The sequence below is a fragment of the Gigantopelta aegis genome, chromosome 10 (assembly GCF_016097555.1).
Source record: "Gigantopelta aegis isolate Gae_Host chromosome 10, Gae_host_genome, whole genome shotgun sequence".
Taxonomy (NCBI): domain Eukaryota; kingdom Metazoa; phylum Mollusca; class Gastropoda; order Neomphalida; family Peltospiridae; genus Gigantopelta; species Gigantopelta aegis.
The window spans coordinates 4,487,880-4,508,787 of NC_054708.1; the positions used below are offsets into that span (position 1 = coordinate 4,487,880).

Genomic DNA, 20,908 nt, shown 5'->3' on the forward strand with positions numbered 1-20,908 from the left:
CATGTTAAATTGCCCAACTTCAAATGAAGATTGCCAACAGAACGGGTTCTCATTGGCACTAACAACATACACCATTGCGAACATACATTATATAAGCATTTAATTTTACTCCAAAATTGAGAACATTTCCATCTCAGTTTTTTGCTATATGACCGCATCTAGCCATAGTACCGGACCGAACAGGTGGTTCATTAACCGATTCACTCCGGCTGTCTCTTACACTATACACCCATGTCCCAAAACGTCGATGCACAATATTACAAAATAACATAGGCAAAATACAGCCAGAAGGCTTACCATTAAACATATATTTTGTTTTAATTCTTCACCATTTCCTAGAAGTGAATATGTGAACTATAACATGTGTCACAATTAGGAACTATAGTGGACCGTGATGAATGAACTCTGTCCCTGAAGTGAACTGTGTAGTGAGACCGTAGACATTGATTTTATAAACAATACAAATATTATCCCTAAACTTCAAACAATTCTCTTTTCCTAATAAGTTAATGTTGTCATTTTCCCAGTGATGACTTCCATTCTTTCAAAATCTGTTCTGCTTTCTGTAAAGTTGCATCTTCCTGCAATTATCACAAAAAAAACAATCAGAATTCAATCCACTATTGCTAATTCATTTAAAAATAACATTTCTAATAACAAAGTGGCTCCAGAGTGCATGTATACTAAAAATCTTTTAAGGACTTTTAAATACATTTTTTGTGTTTACAAGAACATTTGTCCGTTACAAGATACCATAACATTACCAACTATACATACATGCACACTTACTGCTCACGTATACAAACATGTACCCACAGACTCGGAGACAAGTGAGTTGACATAAGCACTCATAAATTTTCTTACTTAAACACACTTTCCATAAAGGTGATTCCACACATGATTTATTGTGTGTGTTTCCGGAAATGTGCTTTTCTATATCTGGGTTTTCGCAGGGTCAATTACAAAACAAGAGTTGACGTCAACAAAGTGTACTTTTAAACTGATAGTAAATACTTCGCGTTATGACGTCACCACTCTGAAAAACTTGCGCATGGAAAATCGCTCATGAATCGTCATTTTTTTCAGTGTGCTAAATACCCACATGTGGAATTGCATGTATGGAAAAGGTACTATGTATATGCACTGTATTGTTAATGGAAAGCAGGAGTCAGAAATGTCCAGTTTCAGTGTTTGTATAAATACAAAAATATCTTTCGGAATATCCATCGTTAAAACATTTCAGCATCACCCCATACTACAAAGCTAGGACTATAGCAAGTATGTGAACCACATGGTATCATATTTATAGGTTAAATGTCTCATTAATTGTTGTTTAGACACTGCCAAAGGGATGTTGTCAACTAATTTCAGTGTGTTATTTGAGAGATGGGTTACAATGGCTACAACAAAACCCCATTACCTTGATTCCGATGCTATATAACCGTAAATATAATGTGTTGAGTGTGTCGTTAAATAAAACATTTCCTTCCTTCCATTACCTTGATTCCGATGCTATATAACCGTAAATATAATGTGTTGAGTGTGTCGTTAAATAAAACATTTCCTTCCTTCCATTACCTTGATGAAACAAACTCGGATGAAGTTCTCTCCCATGTGTTTGTGCTCCTTGCTATAAAATGCTGACGGAGGAATTGACGCCAGTTTCTGAAAATTAACAAATATAAGTTTGAAATAAACATGTCTTATAGGATCTTAGGTATTATCGACTTCTGAAATCAGAGTCAAAGACAAAAAAAGAGAAAGAAATGTTTTATTTAATGATGCACTCAACACATTTTGTTTACGGTTATATGGTTAACGGCCACTAAGATATCGAGAGAGGAAACCCGCTGTCGCCACTTCATGGGCTACTCTTTTCGATTAGCAGCAAGGGATCTTTTATATGCACCATCCCACAGACAGGGTGGTACATACCACGGCCTTTGATATGCCAGTCGTGGTGCACTGGGTGGAGCGAGAAATAGCCCAAAGGGCCCACCGACGGGGATCGATCCCACACCGACCGCGCATCAAGCGAGTGCTGTACCACCGAGCTATGTCCCACCCGTGAGTAAAAAACAAAGTCTCTGTCTCAGCCACTGAATTTTCTCAACGTTTCGTTAATATACTATTAACATCATCAGGGGAAGTTCTGAAATGAATATTTGTAAGACTATAACAAAGATAAAACTCTGTGGCTTAATAAAATGTCATACATTATATTTTACATTAACTAGCATCAAAATGGACCACTGAGCATCTACATTAAAAGAAAAATTGCAGGCTTGCACACTTTGGACACGACGGGCCTGTGAATATATTAAATGCAGTTCATTCACAACAAAAGTGAACTGTCACATGGAAGCTGGCTAAGCATTATATTTATTTTGGTATCGTAACTTGATCTTATGTTAAATAGTCTACAGACAGGAAATCTGATTATAGTGGACTCTGTCTTAACCAGATTCAGGGAGGACTGACAAAATGCACCAGTATGCAAGCATTGAAATAAGTCGAGAATGATTGTTCAGGTTACCACATGTCCAGAAAGTAGAGAATAGTACTTTAATAGTACTTTAGTCCTATAGTTCTGCACAAAATCTTATTAAACTAAAACTACAGCACCTACATTTTGATCAAGTGAGTGATATTTAGATACACATACAGTACCGGTACAGTGAAAACTGCGACTTGAATGAATAACAAAGTATATCAGTTTATGTGTGAAGGGATTTTTACAGTAATAATGTCAATACAAATGTTGTAACCTATAGTTTATAGGTATGGTTTAAACAATATTTATTTCACAAAAGAAATGGATTGGCAAACAGGCCGTTGGCCTATATTAATGCCTCTCCACACGTACTTTGTTACATACAATTTATAATATACACATATATCAGTTGACATGTTCTTCAGAGAATTTAAAAGAATTACATAATTGGCACTCAATCATTAAAACAAGTTTAAAAGACCATGAAATTAATATACTTGTCCATGTGCATACATACCCATGTACATAAATATATGCGATTTTCTAAGATTAACTTACATCAGTGATTCTCGCCCACCGCCCACAGTACAGCAGCCAAACTTTCAAGTGACAATGTGATGTAGGATAAGTGGCTTTAAGAAGTTTATTGGTATGTATTTTGTGGTAACCTGTACGTGGGTTACCAGACACCTTACTTATTTCGATGCCTGTACACAGAGTGCTGGATTACACAGAGTGCTGGATTACACAGATTTGATCATTGTAATGAACATGACTTTGAGATTGTGCTGCTGGTTACACAGAAATCTTGATCACACGAAGTCCACAGTACTTCATTCTCACTAACAACACAAACCTTCTCCTTCGTCATCCACTTGACAAACTTAAAATCTTTTGGTTCATCTTCATCAGACGTGGGAGTATCTAAAAGAGAAATTAAAAAAAGAAATAAACTTTGTAGAATGCAAATCTTATGCTGGGCATTTTTATACTGGTTTGACTGTCAAAACAAATGACAAGGTCTTTTTTTTAATCGATGTGAAGTAAAACTAAAGTAAACTTAGTAAAAACTAAAATTTGGTTGTGTCTGTGGTGTGATCTTTAAAAGCTGAATTTGCTAGACACATTAATAAAAATATGCATTTCAGTGTGTACACAACATACCTGTGTCAATGCAATAACATCAGGACACATTATTTTCCTAATAAGAGAAACAATGGATAAGACGTATAACGTTGACAACAAGAATGTTCTTAATAATATACTTTGTCCAAGTAAAGCAAACTAATATCCAGGCCTCTCCTTTATCCTATTTGTGAAAAGCATGCTTAAACTCAAAATGTTTCCACTGTCAGAACATCAGCTGTAAACATGATGTACTTTAAGATAAAGCTTACAGTGATAACTCTAATTTGTGTTTTCGTATTACCGTGGATTCAAAACTGATTGTGTCTCTAGAAAGCACTAATGCAAAGTAAATGTATAGCATGTATAAAAGAAGTTTAATGATGATGGCAAGCTGTTACCTGGTGTATTAACAGACACTTAATTTAATTTGCATCATACAAGCATTTCATAAGAAGAGAGTAAAATCTAACTGTAACATACCAAATGTGGAAATGTCGGCCAACATGAAATAGCCTCCTTCTGGGATGACGGGAGACATGCCGACGTCCTGCAACATCTGTGCCAGTCTGTCACGCTTCGGCTCCAGGTCCACAGGGAGCTGATGTAGGTAACTGTCAGGGCTGTCCAGACGACCCAGTTCCACCTCGAAACTCGCAGCTATGGCTTCCTGAAACAGTCCAAGAATGAAAATTGCTCATGGAATGACAAAACATCTATTACTCATCAAACTGGACAAACAATATTACTCTCTATTTGATGAAGATGACTAAGCTCAGTTTCATTAATAAAATGGACCCAAATAATGGAAAATCTTTAAGGAATTTATGATCAAATATATTGGACAAACTCAAGATCTTACAAAAGTTATATAACTGTGTATGATGTTGATGTAAAACCACTGATTTACTCAAACTGATCGCAGTGTTTACGAAGTAAAACTATGAATACATAAATTACAACCCATGATAAACTTGTAGTTTTGATAGCTGCAGGACACACCAAATAGTTGGTTACAGTATTAAGCTATACTGGAGTGATGCTCAGGCTGAGTCTATAACTTAGGATTGGATCTGTATATTGTGCACAACCATGCGTTTCAGTACACCTTAAGAATTAACCTATTGTAAACACTTCTGTACACTGAAAAACATTTTCATTTTTTAAGCTAAGTGATATTGATTTGATTGATCTCAGCAATTAGAACACAAGAGTATCAATCAACAAAGAGGAATGACTGTGTTAAATGCTCACAAGAGGTAAATTAACTTGCAACCATAAACAGGAGACCCATACAAGGGCAGATGTAAGATTTCAAAGAGGGAGGAACTAAGATTGTAAACTGACTCTTGAATCAATGAAATGACCAGGTCAGCGGATGATCATTTCAGTTTTTTGTTTAACGACACCACTAGAGCACATTGAATTATTAATCATTGGCTATTGGATGTCAAACATATGGTCATTTTGATAGTCACAGAGAGGAAAACTGCAACATTTTTCCATTAGTTGCAAGGGATCTTTTTATATGCACCATCCCACAGACAGGACAGCACATAACACTTCCTGGAACTAGAAATAAGCCAATGGGCCACCAATGGGAATCGATCCCAAACTGACCCTGCATCAAGCCAGCGCTTTACCACTGGGCTACATCCCGCCCTGAATATGATAACTAAGACAATTAGTAGAAAGTAAGTCAAGCAGTGAAAAACTGCCTATAGTATTGATGAATATGGGTAGGTTAAATATCAATCAAAGAGACTAAAGTTATGACGACAAAGACAAAGAGAAGAAACCCGCCTGCAGTATTGTTGGACACGTGTAGTTACAGTTCTGATGCATGGTCCTCATCCCCAACATGAGGTGTTCCGGGCCCACAGTCCAACCGAGTTTCCACCCCGTCACGTTGAACGTCTTCCCTGCACTCCCGATTGTCAGCGTTCTTTCAAACATCCCTGGCAGAGACGCTGTGAAAGAGTAAATAGATCTGTCATCAACAACAAAATTTCATTTCTAAACTACAATGTATTCTATGAGTAAACATTAATGGAAACTCACTTTTATTCTTTTAAGATTTATTTATTTGAATTAAATTGTTAAATTTGATTGCGTATTGTTTAGGAGGTGGGATGTAGCTCAGCTGTAAAGTCCTCGTCTGATGTGCAACCAGTCTGGGATTGATCTCCGTCAGTGGGCCCATTTGGCGATTTCTCGTTCCAGCCAGTACACCACAATTGGTGTGACAAACACCGTGGTATGTACTATCCTTTGCCGCTAAATGAAAAAGACCTGCATGTTTCGTTTCCTCTCTCATTATCATTGAGGCCCTTAACCATATATCTGATGCCGTATATCACCAAAACTAAAATGTGTTGAATGCATCATTAATATACAAAAACACATACCAGTTATTTTGCCATGTTATTTATTGCACAAGTTGATAGTACGCAAGATTATTATTCCACGAGACCATGTAGCAGTCGAGTGATATAAATCTTTCACACTATAAACAAGAGCAATAAACTGATATGAGATTCTGTATTTATTACATACCACCTTCCTATGTTATGATTATCAAAAGTTTAATTAAATAACACAACTTACTTCGTCTGGAAAGTTGACTGAATTTTATGGAACTGACGGAATGCTGAGCATCTTGGCTAGGGACATGATGTCATTCTGGTGAACACGTACTACGCACGTGATATTCTGTATCACACATATGTTCAATAAAATATTGTTTTATTGCACGGTCAGAATTGTCATTACTATAGTAAGATTAAATGGGTATCTAATAAAACATTTCTTACTTCTTTCTTTGAATATTGTTTAGTGTTGGTTTTAGCACTCACCAATCTTTATGTGTTTGTTCGCTTTGTACACCAGCCATTCATACACTTCATCAGCAATACACACAACATCATACTTGATACACAGGCCAGCTATCAGCTCCAGTTCGTCCTTTGTGAACACCTAAAATACACACAACATCATACTTGATACACAGGCCGGCTATCTGCTCCAGTTCGTCCTTTGTGAACACCTAAAATACACACAACATCATACTTGATACACAGGCCGGCTATCTGCTCCAGTTCGTCCTTTGTGAACACCTAAAATACACACAACATCATACTTGATACACAGGCCGGCTATCTGCTCCAGTTCGTCCTTTGTGAACACCTAAAATACACACAACATCATACTTGATACACAGGCCGGCTATCTGCTCCAGTTCGTCCTTTGTGAACACCTAAAATACACACAACATCATACTTGATACACAGGCCGGCTATCTGCTCCAGTTCGTCCTTTGTGAACACCTAAAATACACACAACATCATACTTGATACACAGGCCGGCTATCTGCTCCAGTTCGTCCTTTGTGAACACCTAAAATACACACAACATCATACTTGATACACAGGCCGGCTATCTGCTCCAGTTCGTCCTTTGTGAACACCTAAAATACACACAACATCATACTTGATACACAGGCCGGCTATCTGCTCCAGTTCGTCCTTTGTGAACACCTAAAATACACACAACATCATACTTGATACACAGGCCGGCTATCTGCTCCAGTTCGTCCTTTGTGAACACCTAAAATACACACAACATCATACTTGATACACAGGCCGGCTATCTGCTCCAGTTCGTCCTTTGTGAACACCTAAAATACACACAACATCATACTTGATACACAGGCCGGCTATCTGCTCCAGTTCGTCCTTTGTGAACACCTAAAATACACACAACATCATACTTGATACACAGGCTGGCTATCTGCTCCAGTTCATCTTTCGTGAACACCTAAAATACACACAACATATTTAATACACAGGCCGGCATCAGAAGATAGAAAATGGCGTAGCCAAAATTTTAGCCATTTGCAAATTTTATTAACCATGACAGGCGAAAATTAGTTTTATTCTATTTCCAAAACTACTTTAGTATATTAGTATTAACACTCCTAACATACAAAACTATTACAACTCTGATCTCACCAAACCATCATTTAACATATAGGCCTACTACAGCAAAACAAAAAAGCAGTGTGTGGGAGGGGGGCTGCGTAATAGAATAAAACTGATTTTCATTGATTATTTCTTTCATATTAAAGTGACAAATAAATATTTTGTAACTATATCTATTTAATGATACTCTACCTAATTTAGCATTTACTTATTTGGGCTCTCATTTATGTACAAGGTGGTGTTTACTCTTGAAATTCAAAGAAAGATGTCAGTAAACAGGTGATTTGCAAATTTATTGGAACACACTATAACAAATTTTGATTGACATGTGTCAATTTCATTTACCCTTAAAAACAAACTTTTAATTTAAAACTGCAAGTTAACTGAGTATTTTGAATTGCAGCATAAATTATTAATTATGACCAGCATATTTAGTGAATATAAATTCAATATAAGTACATTAGAAATGTACACAATCTTGCAACCACTTAAAGGTGCTATATCATAGATATATGTGAGCATCTGTTTGTGATAAAGATTCTCCAATAAAAATGTATTTTCTACTAGTAGATAAAACTATTTCATTATAACCATTTGTGGGCATATAGTTGAAGGTATAGTCGTTAAATTTTAAAGCAAAATTTAATTTAAAATGATTGCAATAGCTGTCATTATGCAACACTGAGATAGCACCTTTAATACCGGTATAATATATCACACACTCAGAATGGTTACTGACAGTTTTGCTCAAATGTTACTTATAAATGTCTACAACTATTTTGTTTTGGAGAGGGATACGGGTAAACCATCATCACAGAAAGAAAGAAAGAAATGTTTTATTTAACGATGCACTCAACACATTTTATTTATGGTTATATGGCGTCAGACATATGGTTAAGGACCACAAAGATTTTGAGAGGAAACCCGCTGTCGCCACTACATGGGCTACTCTTTCCGATTAGCAGCAAGGGATCTTTTATTTGCACTTCCCACAGACAGGATAGCACAAACCATGGCCTTTGTGGAACCAGTTATGGATCACTGGTCGGTGCAAGTGGTTTACACCTACCCATTAAGCCTTGTGGAGCACTCACTCAGGGTTTGGAGTCAGTATCTGGATTAAAAAATCCCATGCCTCGACTGGGATCCGAACCCAGTACCTACCAGCCTGTAGACCGATGCCATCATCACAGATGAATAACAATGAAATTGACACATATCATCAAAAAAAATTATAGTCTGTTCCAATAAAGTTCACAAATCACCTATTTTCTTTGAATTTCAAGAGTAAACACCACCTTGTACATCAATGAGAGCCCAAACAAGTAAATGCTAAATTAGGTTGAGTATCATTAAATACATATTTACAAAATATTTACTCGTCGGTTTAATATGAAAGAAATAATTGATGAAAATCATTTTCATTCTATTTCCGACACTACTTTAGTTTTTCAACTGGCTTTTATTTGTTTTTTCTTTGATGTCGGTGAAAACAAAAGGGGGGGGGGGGGGGGGGGGGGGTGTATTTCAGTTGGGTTTTTTGTTCATATATCACATATTTTGACCAGCTTACAATGGTAAACGAAAGTGACCATACGAAACCTTTCCAAGTGGGTTGTTGGGTGTGTTCATCAGTATCAATTTGGTTTTCTCGTTAAAAAGACTCTCCAGTTCTTGAGGGTCCAGCTTCCAGTCGGCACTTGATGTTGTTTTCCCAGACTTAGTCTGAAAATCATAAAAGAACGTTTGTTTGTCAACACCTAAGCACATTTTAAACTATAGCTACCTGGTGTCCAGCAGCCCGTCATGTTGATTAATGGTCAAAACTAATCATTTCTGGCACTCGTCCTTTTGTGTAGTCTGAAGAAAATCAATCCTTGAAGTGAGCTTTAACCGTTGATTTTCTTGAGATGAGTGTCAGAAAACAAATCTACAAAAAGACGAGTCCTAAAAATATTTTCTAGTTCAATGAATCTTATTATTTTAGTATAATTATTATAAAATTCACTGCATTTTATTTTTGTACTGTGATGTCACTCCTTCTCTCAGCTGATATATATTATGTTACTAAAAAGAATGCATGCAGCATTATATATTACATGATGTAACATAATCAATAGGTATAAATGGCTGTCTACCTCCTAAGTGACGAGACCAATCGACCAATGAACAGGGTACATTACCATATAGCGGACGTGTTCTAGACAGTTTTTCTAGCACAGCTTTCTACTGGCTGATTGAACTAGAATATAAGACTGGAAACTCACAGCTATCACATAGGCTACTCCTAATGAATAGCAGAAAGGGATCTTTTATACGTGCTCTCTTAAAGATAGGAAGGCCCATACCATGGCTTTTGCTCAACAGCATAGCATGGATTTGATACTGAAGAAAAAGGATAGGCACTAAAACAAAGTCCTTCTCTATTAAGTCATGTTAGGACAGTATAAAAGGCGGAGGGAAAAATGTGTGATTGAGGGTGGAGGGTGCATGTCCCCACCCCCCTCTTGCCATACCAATGCCTTTGGTATTGAAGTAATGAAGATGGAGAAAAAAATTAGATTCAATGACAGGTGTTGATCTAATGACCGACAGCTCATCAAGCGAGTCTCCACCTTAAAAATAAACTGACCATCACATACATCATGTATATGACACTGGGGATTGATAATGACTCTTTTCCTATAAATGACTGGATCAGCAAAACTGATAACCATTTGATTTTAAAATCTCATACATTATTTAATCTCTAATTCTGTCAATGAATACAACTTTCAAAGAAGTAAATTTAAAAAGAATTCATGTACTTACTGGTCTAAGGGGAATAAATCTTGGTACTGCTCCTGCTACTCGTACCATTGGCTCATAGCAGTCAAAGAATGGCTCGATGATGATAACCTACAGAGAATATTTATACAGTAGCACCCCAGAATTGTATTTAAGTGTTGGGCTTTCATATATGTGAACTGAAAGGAGAAACCTGCCACTGAATCATACAGGTTACACTTATTAACAGCCGTCTTTTTACGGGTAGTTTTGTACTTTCACGCAGATAGATTAGCACACACCACAACATGTGATATACTAACTGTAGAGCTTTGCTTAAAACGTTGATCTGTAAATATAATAACAATTTAGCAACGATGACAACAGTTAAAGATGTCAGAAATGCACAAAAATGTGTACTGCCTTGTGTAAGTGTGAAAAGCCTGACCTACTACAACTGAGTGAGTGATGATAGCCCTAGTACAACTCTGTGACCCAAGGCCCACATTTTCGAAGATATCTTAGCACTATGATATCGTAACTGGAAACATTGACACATGCACACATTGTGATATGACACACATATGCATGTGTGCCCACACACATACATACACACCATGAATAACCCATTAAACTTTACAAAATCATATCTCTGGGCAAGGCAGAGTCTAAAGAACAGTTTGGCAATATACCTGGGTCTACTAAGCCCACAATAACATATTTACCTCATCTCCTGGATTCACCAGACCCTGGATTGCACAGAACAGGGCTCCGTATGCCCCAACCGACACAAGGAGCTGTGACATGGGGTCAATGGTCTGACCAATCAGTGGCGAGTATAGCTTGGCCAGTGCCTTCACAAGGCGAGGGTGACCCTATCAGAAAAACAAGCAGAAAGAGATACACAATCCAAGAATTATTTTGAATAATCATGTCACAGAAGCTATTCTTATGAACGGTAGCAAGGAATATTTGATAAATACTTTTCACAGAACAAATGCACATATTAGGGCCTTTCATATGCCAGTTGTTCATTTCAGTTCAATATAATATATAATGTATATTACCAGATTACCTGACTAGGAGTACCTTCATCAGACTATTACCAGATTACCTGACTAGGAGTACCTTCATCAGACTATTACCAGATTACCTGACTACTAGTACCTCTATCAGACTATTACCAAATTACCTGACTACGAATACATATGTACCTTCATCAGACTATTACCAGATTACCTGACTACTAGTACCTCTATCAGACTATTACCAAATTACCTGACTACGAATACCTTCATCAGACTATTACCAGATTACCTGACTACTAGTACCTCTATCAGACTATTACCAAATTACCTGACTACGAATACCTTCATCAGACTATTACCAGATTACCTGACTACTAGTACCTCTATCAGACTATTACCAGATTACCTGACTACTAGTACCTCTATCAGACTATTACCAAATTACCTGACTACTAGTATCTTTATCAGACTATTACCAGATTACCTGACTACTATTACCTCTATCAGACTATTACCAAATTACCTGACTACGAATACCTTCATCAGACTATTACCAGATTACCTGACTACTAGTACCTCTATCAGACTATTACCAAATTACCTGACTACGAATACCTTCATCAGACTATTACCAGATTACCTGACTACTAGTACCTCTATCAGACTATTACCAAATTACCTGACTACTAGTATCTTTATCAGACTATTACCAGATTACCTGACTACGAATACCTTCATCAGACTATTACCAAATTACCTGACTACTAGTATCTTTATCAGACTATTACCAGATTACCTGACTACTATTACCTCTATCAGACTATTACCAAATTACCTGACTACGAATACTTTCATCAGACTATTACCAGATTACCTGACTACTAGTACCTCTATCAGACTATTACCAAATTACCTGACTACTAGTATCTTTATCAGACTATTACCAGATTACCTGACTACGAATACCTTCATCAGACTATTACCAGATTACCTGACAACTAGTACCTCTATCAGACTATTACCAGATTACCCGATTACTAGTACCTCTATCATACTATTACCAGATTACCTGACTACGAATACCTTCATCAGACTTACCAGATTACCTGACTACTAGTACCTCTATCAGACTATTACCAGATTACCTGACTAGGAGTACCTTCATCAGATTATTACCAGATTACCTGACTACTAGTACCTCTATCAGACTATTACCAAATTACCTGACTACTAGTATCTTTATCAGACTATTACCAGATTACCTGACTACGAATACCTTCATCAGACTATTACCAGATTACCTGACAACTAGTACCTCTATTAGACTATTACCAGATTACCTGACTACTAGTACCTTTATCAGACTATTACCAGATTACCTGACTACTAGTACCTCTATCAGACTATTACCAGATTACCTGACTACGAATACCTTCATCAGACTATTACCAGATTACCTGACTAAAAGTGTACCTCTATCAGACTATTACCAGATTACCTGACTACGAGTACATTCATCATACTATTACCAGATTACCGGACTATGGGTGTACCTCTATCAGACTATTACCAGATTACCTGACTTGGGTGTACCTCTATCATACTATTACCAGATTACCTGACTACGAGTACATTCATCATACTATTACCAGATTACCTGACTACGAGTACATTCATCAGACTATTACCAGATTACCTGACTACGAGTACATTCATCATACTATTACCAGATTACCTGACTACGGGTGTACCTCTATCAGACTATTACCAGATTACCTGACTATGGGTGTACCTCTATCAGACTATTACCAGATTACCTGACTACGAGTACATTCATCATACTATTACCAGATTACCTGACTACGGGTGTACCTCTATCAGACTATTACCAGATTACCTGACTACTAGTACATTCATCATACTATTACCAGATTACCTGACTACGGGTGTACCTCTATCAGACTATTACCAGATTACCCGACTACGAGTACATTCATCATACTATTACCAGATTACCTGACTACGGGTGTACCTCTATCAGACTATTACCAGATTACCCGACTACGAGTACATTCATCATACTATTACCAGATTACCGGACTATGGGTGTACCTCTATCAGACTATTACCAGATTACCTGACTTGGGTGTACCTCTATCATACTATTACCAGATTACCTGACTACGAGTACATTCATCATACTATTACCAGATTACCTGACTACGAGTACATTCATCAGACTATTACCAGATTACCTGACTACGAGTACATTCATCATACTATTACCAGATTACCTGACTACGGGTGTACCTCTATCAGACTATTACCAGATTACCCGACTACGAGTACATTCATCATACTATTACCAGATTACCTGACTACGGGTGTACCTCTATCAGACTATTACCAGATTACCCGACTACGAGTACATTCATCATACTATTACCAGATTACCTGACTACAGGTGTACCTCTATCAGACTATTACCAGATTACCCGACTACTAGTACATTCATCATACTATTACCAGATTACCTGACTACGGGTGTACCTCTATCAGACTATTACCAGATTACCTGACTACTAGTACATTCATCATACTATTACCAGATTACCTAACTACGGGTGTACCTCTATCAGACTATTACCAGATTACCTGACTACTAGTACATTCATCATACTATTACCAGATTACCTAACTACAGGTGTACCTCTATCAGACTATTACCAGATTACCTGACTACTAGTACATTCATCATACTATTACCAGATTACCTGACTACGGGTGTACCTCTATCAGACTATTACCAGATTACCTGACTACTAGTACATTCATCATACTATTACCAGATTACCTAACTACGGGTGTACCTCTATCAGACTATTACCAGATTACCTGACTACTAGTACATTCATCATACTATTACCAGATTACCTAACTACAGGTGTACCTCTATCAGACTATTACCAGATTACCTGACTACTAGTACATTCATCATACTATTACCAGATTACCTGACTACGGGTGTACCTCTATCAGACTATTACCAGATTACCTGACTACTAGTACATTCATCATACTATTACCAGATTACCTAACTACGGGTGTACCTCTATCAGACTATTACCAGATTACCTGACTACGAGTGTACTGGTTGACTGTGACGTTATCACTCTTTGCTGCATTCACCAGAGCATCCAGTACGTGCTGGGGTGGCATGAAATCGGGAAAACCCTGAAACAAACAGAAAGTGTTACGTTGTTCATTCTTCATAATGTTTGCAGTGAAATTCATGTTTGTTAAACAAGACTCAAGCACATTGTTTAATCTGTGGTTATTACCTGAAGGTATAAAACATGTATGTTACTAATTAGCAGACACAGTTCTTTTCACACTGGCAGAATACTACTAACAGCAGCAGTGTGATGTATGCTGCTCCTCAACACAGACAGTAATAACTTCATCTGACATTCTTCAGTTACCACTTCCATACAGATCACAACACCAGGCAACATTTTGTTCAGCATTTGTCACAAATCATTATGCCAGTTTCAGAGAACACTACACAATTTTAAAACATTTAACAGTAGTTGCTAATCAATTTTCAATTGACTAGAAATATAGCTACTCAAGACTTTGAAAACATTGTTCCTTGAACACAGATCATATCATCATTTGATTCCATTACCCTCACCAGTTCCATACAGATCTCAACAGGTTAACCTAATTGTTTATAACCGAGTTAATAACCAACAAGATTCCAAGACATACCTGTCCAAGATTCAAAGCTTTGCATTCTGCAGCCAGCTTCCCAAAATCCACCCTGTACAACAAATGTAAAGGAAAAAATGTGTAAAAGAAAGCATTTGTAATGGGAGACATTGCGTACATGTCTGTTTTGTTTGTTCATCTATCTGGATCTTCATCATTATGCTTGCTAACTATGAAAGCTATCCATTGAAGGAGGAGTCTAATTAAGGCAGATGGAGAAACTTAACCACAAATTAACTCGGTGATCGTGGACACTTCTATGATGTAGCAACAATACTAAATATTGAATAAAACTGTTGAATCATTTGATAAGCTAGGAAGCATTGTCAATCTGCTGTTTACTGAATCATATGTAAGCAAAGTACTGGACCTATAACTAATGCGGAAAGCAAGAAGGCAGCCTACCTCACCGTTAAACAGGATAACAAGGCTTTTTACCAAGCTGGAGAAGTCCCTATTTTATTGTGCCCTTATTGTCTTTTTTACTGCTGCTCCCCACCATTATTTTCAATGAGGTACAACCATACAGGAAATTACACACCATATATTTTTCTCAGTTCCCTTGAGCTTATCAGAGATGCCATGTTTTCCTGTCGACATTTCCTGCAAAAACAAACAATCCAAAATATTCAGTCATAAAGAACCACTAACAGTAAATGTTTTGCAAGTTGTGGAATACCAAGATGCTTTTTAAAACATATACTGGCACTTTATGACATTAAAAGGGCTTATGTTAATTAAATATGATATATTGAACAAGTGGATACAACATCGTGAAGAATAGAGGTGAACACACCGGTGACTATTATAAATAAGGCTTTACTGTTATACATGTTATAGTAGTAAGTCTGCATGGAGTGGGGTGAGAGTGAGGTGTGGGGAGGTGGTATTGATTTTTGCTAGAAGTGCTAAACAAAACAAACATTATCAGTTGTTGAAATATGTAACTAAATATAATTACCAGAAATAAGTGCAGTCAATTGTTAAATATGTTTTACAAAAAGTAAATTATAACTTGTCATTGCATTCAAGCTATTTCTTTGGCCTCCACAGATGAAAATGATATGATCTATAGGTATTTCAGTAAGCTTGATGGTATTATATTTAACATATATATGTAAGCTATCTGCAGTCTTAATTTGTTTTGTTAAAAGGTGGATGGGAGAGCTTTGTGCCACAACACACCATTTGTACAAGTACTTGTATATATCAGGTTGAATTACATGCAATCAGTGACAATTTACATATACAAGGCCTATTAAGGGGACATTCCACAATTATATGCACTAGGGGAAAGGATAGGCCTATTGTGTAATGCATTATGAAATGATATGGGAGGGAGGGGGCGTAGTCACACATTACAGAAGGGTGAATAGCCTCAGTGTTTTTGGTTTTTGTTTAACACCACCACTGGAGCACATTGATTACTTAATCATCGGCTATTGGGTGTCAAACATTTGGTAATTCTGACTAACAGTCATCAGAGGAAACCCGCTACATTTTTCCTATGGGATCTTTTGTGTATGCACTTTCCCACAGACAGGAAAATACATACCACGACCTTTGTCCAGTTGTGGTGCACTGGTTGGAATGAGAGAAAAAAAACAATCAGCTGAATGGATCCACAGAGGTGGTTCGATCCTAGCCTCGGTGATACAAATGTTACATGGTGGGAGCAGGGCTCGAAACTCGACAAAAAATATGTTGGCCCAAAAAATAATAATACATGTTGGCAAATTAAGGTAAGCTAATCATGAACCACGAGCTAGATTTTAATGTGGAATAAATATATGCAATACAAATATTAATAGTGGCTCATACTTATAGCTTTAAAGATCAACCAAATAATATTATTTGGGTGACTAACACCATTATTTTTTAATATTTAAGTCACCCAAAGAGGACATTGGTCGCATTTGGCGACATGGCCACAGGCCGTTTCGAGCCCTTGGTGGGAGGGGGTACATAAAAAATGACATGATTGTTGAACAGCACTTAAAATCACAGTATGTACACTACATTATCAAACATTTAAAACAGTGATCCAGCAAGCTAGATGTTACCAAACTACTGTCACACCATGCATGCTACAGGACCAAAATCAGACTTACTTTAATTCCCACCAAGGGGCAAATAATCCTTGACAGCCGAAGGCAGTTCTTTGAAGTCATTAATATATAGTTTGAAGAAAGGACTCTTGCTACTCGAACAAACATCATTGATTACTTGATGCAAAAAAATATAAACATTAATTAACAATTTGTTTAATATTCTGCACAAAAAAAACACCCATGAGAATTGAAAGGTAACTACAGATATTTGTGTTCTGGTGTGTAATAATTACCTACTTAACAATCTATTTAAACAGGATTAGGTTTGAAGGAAAGGCTAGGATTATTTAACGACATCTCAGCACATTTTAAACTATGGTTATTCACACGCACACGCACACGCACACCTGGGAATAGGGCGGATCTCAATCCAATGTAGAGTAGATATCAAGTCTGCACTGCTTTCTGGTGTAGATCAGTTGGCAAAGGTAAGCAGGTGCAGGTGTAGAGGGGGTATTTTGAGGGTCGAAACCCCTCCCTAATCCAAGCAAATTTTATTTTCTTCAATGTATTTTCCGGGAGAGCATGACCCAAACCTCCTAAAAACTTTGCTCATCATAGTCTAGCCCCACTTGCTCAATTCCCTGCAAATGCACCTGTAAGTGTATGAAAGCCTGCTATTCTCCAGTGTGAAAATCAGGAATGCTATTCCATGATGAATAAATTAAATAAACAACTGTGGTCGAAAACTAGCAAAATATTTTGATTATCTCAAGGACAACTTTTATTCTCACGACTAACTCATGTTCTTTTCACTTGGTTATATTAGTAACAATTTGAACTTATGTATATTCAACATTTTGGCTAATTAATGACCTGATTTCAGGACTCAATCTTAGTGGTTTCCCGAAATTCACTTTGGCTAACATATTCCAAATGCTGATAGTCTGATAGGCCACTAGCTTTTCCACCTGTAAATACTGTACTAGAGTCAGATTATGCCAAATTGACCAGTGTCTAAAATTCACCTTTGGTGTGTTCACTCTTGTAACACTAATGGGGTCAACAGTGTTAATATCTCGATGGCAGGTAAAGATTGAGCTAGCTAATTTTCAACCAAAATGTGACAGGTATTCTGCAATGAGTTACAAGTACTGCAATCCAGTGGCTGAGACAGAATGAAATAAATAAATATAAATTAATGCAATATGCAGCAATTTCCTAAAACAGTTATATTGCAGTTTGTAATTTTCAAGAATGATTTTTTTATTTTTATTAAGCTACTACGTGTAGTTACAAACTGTACTTCAGTAGATGGAAATTCACATAAAAATCCTGCACAATGTTAATGTTAGCCAAAAGGCAACATATTTTGTGGATTTCCATCTTGGAGCCAGGCAAGAGCCCTACCCATATCCTCTGATGTCATGTTTCCAGCATCTCACAGACAGGATAGTACATGCCACATCCTTTATCAGGCCTACACCAGTTGTGGAGTACTGACTGGAATGAAAAACAGCCCAATAGGCCCACTGACTAGAACTGATCGGCCTCGGTGGCGTCGTGGCAGGCCATCGGTCTACAGGCTGGTAGGTACTGGGTTCGGATCCCAGTCGAGGCATGGGATTTTTAATCGAGATACCGACTCCAAACCCTGAGTGAGTGCTCCGCAAGGCTCAATGGGTAGGTGTAAACCACTTGCACCGACCAGTGATCCATAACTGGTTCAACAAAGGCCATGGTTTGTGCTATCCTGCCTGTGGGAAACGCAAATAAAAGATCCCTTGCTGCCTGTTGTAAAAAGAGTAGCCTATGTGGCGACAGTGGGTTTCCTCTAAAAACAGTGTCAGAATGACCATATGTTTGACATCCAATAGCCGATAATAAGATAAAAAATCAATGTGTTCTAGCGGCGTCGTTAAATAAAACAAACTTTACTTTTTACTTTAGAACTGATCCGTACATCAAGCGAGAGCTATACCACAGTTACGTCCTGGCCTGCTCAACAAGTAGTTGTGACTTGCCAATTTCCAGGCATGATACGGTTTGAACAGTTGTTCATGTGTCATTGTTTCATTGTCAATGTCAAATGGTTTAATGCGCACATTCAGAACAAGCTGTTACAGCACACATTTTGTATGTATGGTATTGTGTCAATGTGATATATATATAAATATTAATATACATTTATCATATATTATCTGGCATATCCAGTGTAATCAAAGTATGTGATAATTTTCAGATCACATACTTTCAGAATTTGATAACTTTGCAAATTAGATGTATATTAATTGAGGTCACGACATTTGCTCAACTTATAACACAATTGCAAGACATCAGAATTGTGATATTCTGGTTTTTTAAAATGTTGTCTGTTAACATTGGTTCTCAAGGACTATTTTGTAATTTGCCTGAAAATATTTAAAATAATTTTTATAAATTATAAGTACATGTTTTGTTGAACAACATACATGTGTGATAAAACACTGAAAGGTTTTGTGTTGGAAAGTGTTGGTTGTAAGCTATACCACTAAACGTTTCACTAACTGAAACAGGTAACGCAGTTAACAATATTTACAGCTGGTGCCTGCTACAGGTTTTGACACGTGCAGTAAACTTTGCTACATAGCGGACAATTTAGTGCTCATTTGAAACGTAGAAATACTAATAAAAATGTTGCTATTTGAATAACGATTGTTTCTTTATAAATATTGTTATGCTTTAGAACTGAATGCTTATGTTCACCGAAATTGATTCACCCATGATGAAAAAAAGGCGTTCCTTGTGGGAAGGACTATAGCCTATAGTATAGCCTATAGGTTTATTTTAATAAACTAGCTCAGTGGTAGTTCATCAAGATTAACCTCGAATGCATACATGTGCAAGTGCTGGATCAAGTGTGCATCCACATGCATTTGAGGTTAATCTTGATAAACTAGCTCAGTGGTAGAACATTTCCCTTTTGTTTACAGACCAAACATCACTAATAACACACATCTAACAGCTGCCATAGGCAACAATATCATACTGAATATATGCTGAGGTGTCGTTAGGCAAAATTGTAATATCCGCTTTTAAATAAAATAATTAGTCCGAATTTATAATCTTTAAGGACATTATTATTAATGATTAATCATTTTTGAGTCATCGATTCAAAATAAACATTGAGTTTACATGCAGGTATGACATACCTCAAGTACTATGTAGATAATAGAGGGAAAATCTAACAGCAAAAGAATTTGCGACACACAGTCAATTTACTGGTATATCATTTTAATTTTTATGATTTTTAACAACACAACCCAAAGACAAACTCGGTGCCATTCGGAAAATATCGGCCAATTACGGATTTTCCGGCTAGCTTTCGGAAAACCTCGTGTTCACGCAATCAACATCCGACTTTTTGTCGTCTGCTTGTCATTCATTTGCGAGGTTTTTCTTCGAGTACATTTTCTTTAACAATAACAATAACAATAATCAGTCATGTATTTCAATAGCTATCAACATTTTGTTTGTGAGGATGTTATTCTAATAAATCTGTATCACCAGGGTGTTTTATAGAATATATACAGTGTATACGACAATTGTCTTAAGTGCATGGGCACATCTACAAAATCTACCTCAAGAACGCACACTTCTACTTGATGCAGCTCAATACTTGATAACAATAACAAAAACAGCTTTCACAACTAC

General features: G+C 36.9%; 1 protein-coding gene across 6 annotated transcripts; it reads right to left on the reverse strand.

The window, feature by feature from the left end:
• Positions 1-349: 349 nt before the first annotated feature.
• Positions 350-20,543, reverse strand: LOC121384559 (kynurenine--oxoglutarate transaminase 3-like). 6 transcript variants are annotated; one of them, XM_041515006.1, is made up of 14 exons: positions 20,407-20,543; positions 17,276-17,389; positions 15,706-15,767; positions 15,165-15,216; positions 14,529-14,627; positions 11,091-11,240; positions 10,411-10,497; positions 9,202-9,324; positions 6,475-6,595; positions 5,423-5,589; positions 4,103-4,289; positions 3,351-3,418; positions 1,579-1,665; positions 350-581 (listed from the first exon to the last, which is right to left on the reverse strand). In XM_041515006.1, exons 2-14 carry the CDS (start codon positions 17,381-17,383, stop codon positions 516-518), a joined length of 1,377 nt encoding a protein of 458 aa, XP_041370940.1. In that variant the 5' UTR covers positions 17,384-17,389; positions 20,407-20,543; the 3' UTR covers positions 350-515. The 6 variants fall into 6 exon arrangements, with proteins under 6 accessions (XP_041370940.1, XP_041370943.1, XP_041370944.1 ...); XM_041515009.1 differs by lacking the exon at positions 17,276-17,389 and having other exon boundaries at positions 20,407-20,533; XM_041515010.1 differs by lacking the exons at positions 17,276-17,389; positions 20,407-20,543 and adding an exon at positions 19,161-19,314.
• Positions 20,544-20,908: the final 365 nt, after the last annotated feature.

Bases quoted from the DNA above. Each gene is read 5' to 3' on its own strand.
- LOC121384559 (XM_041515006.1), bottom strand. From the start codon at position 17,383: ATGATGTTTGTTCGAGTAGCAAGAGTCCTTTCTTCAAACTATATATTA. The intron at 6,596-9,201 runs GTTTCGTATGGT...TGTGTATTTTAG, and splicing joins CCAACAACCCACTTGGAAAG to GTGTTCACAAAGGACGAACT. The intron at 5,590-6,474 runs GTGAGTGCTAAA...ACTCTTTCACAG, and splicing joins GAACAAACACATAAAGATTG to CGTCTCTGCCAGGGATGTTT.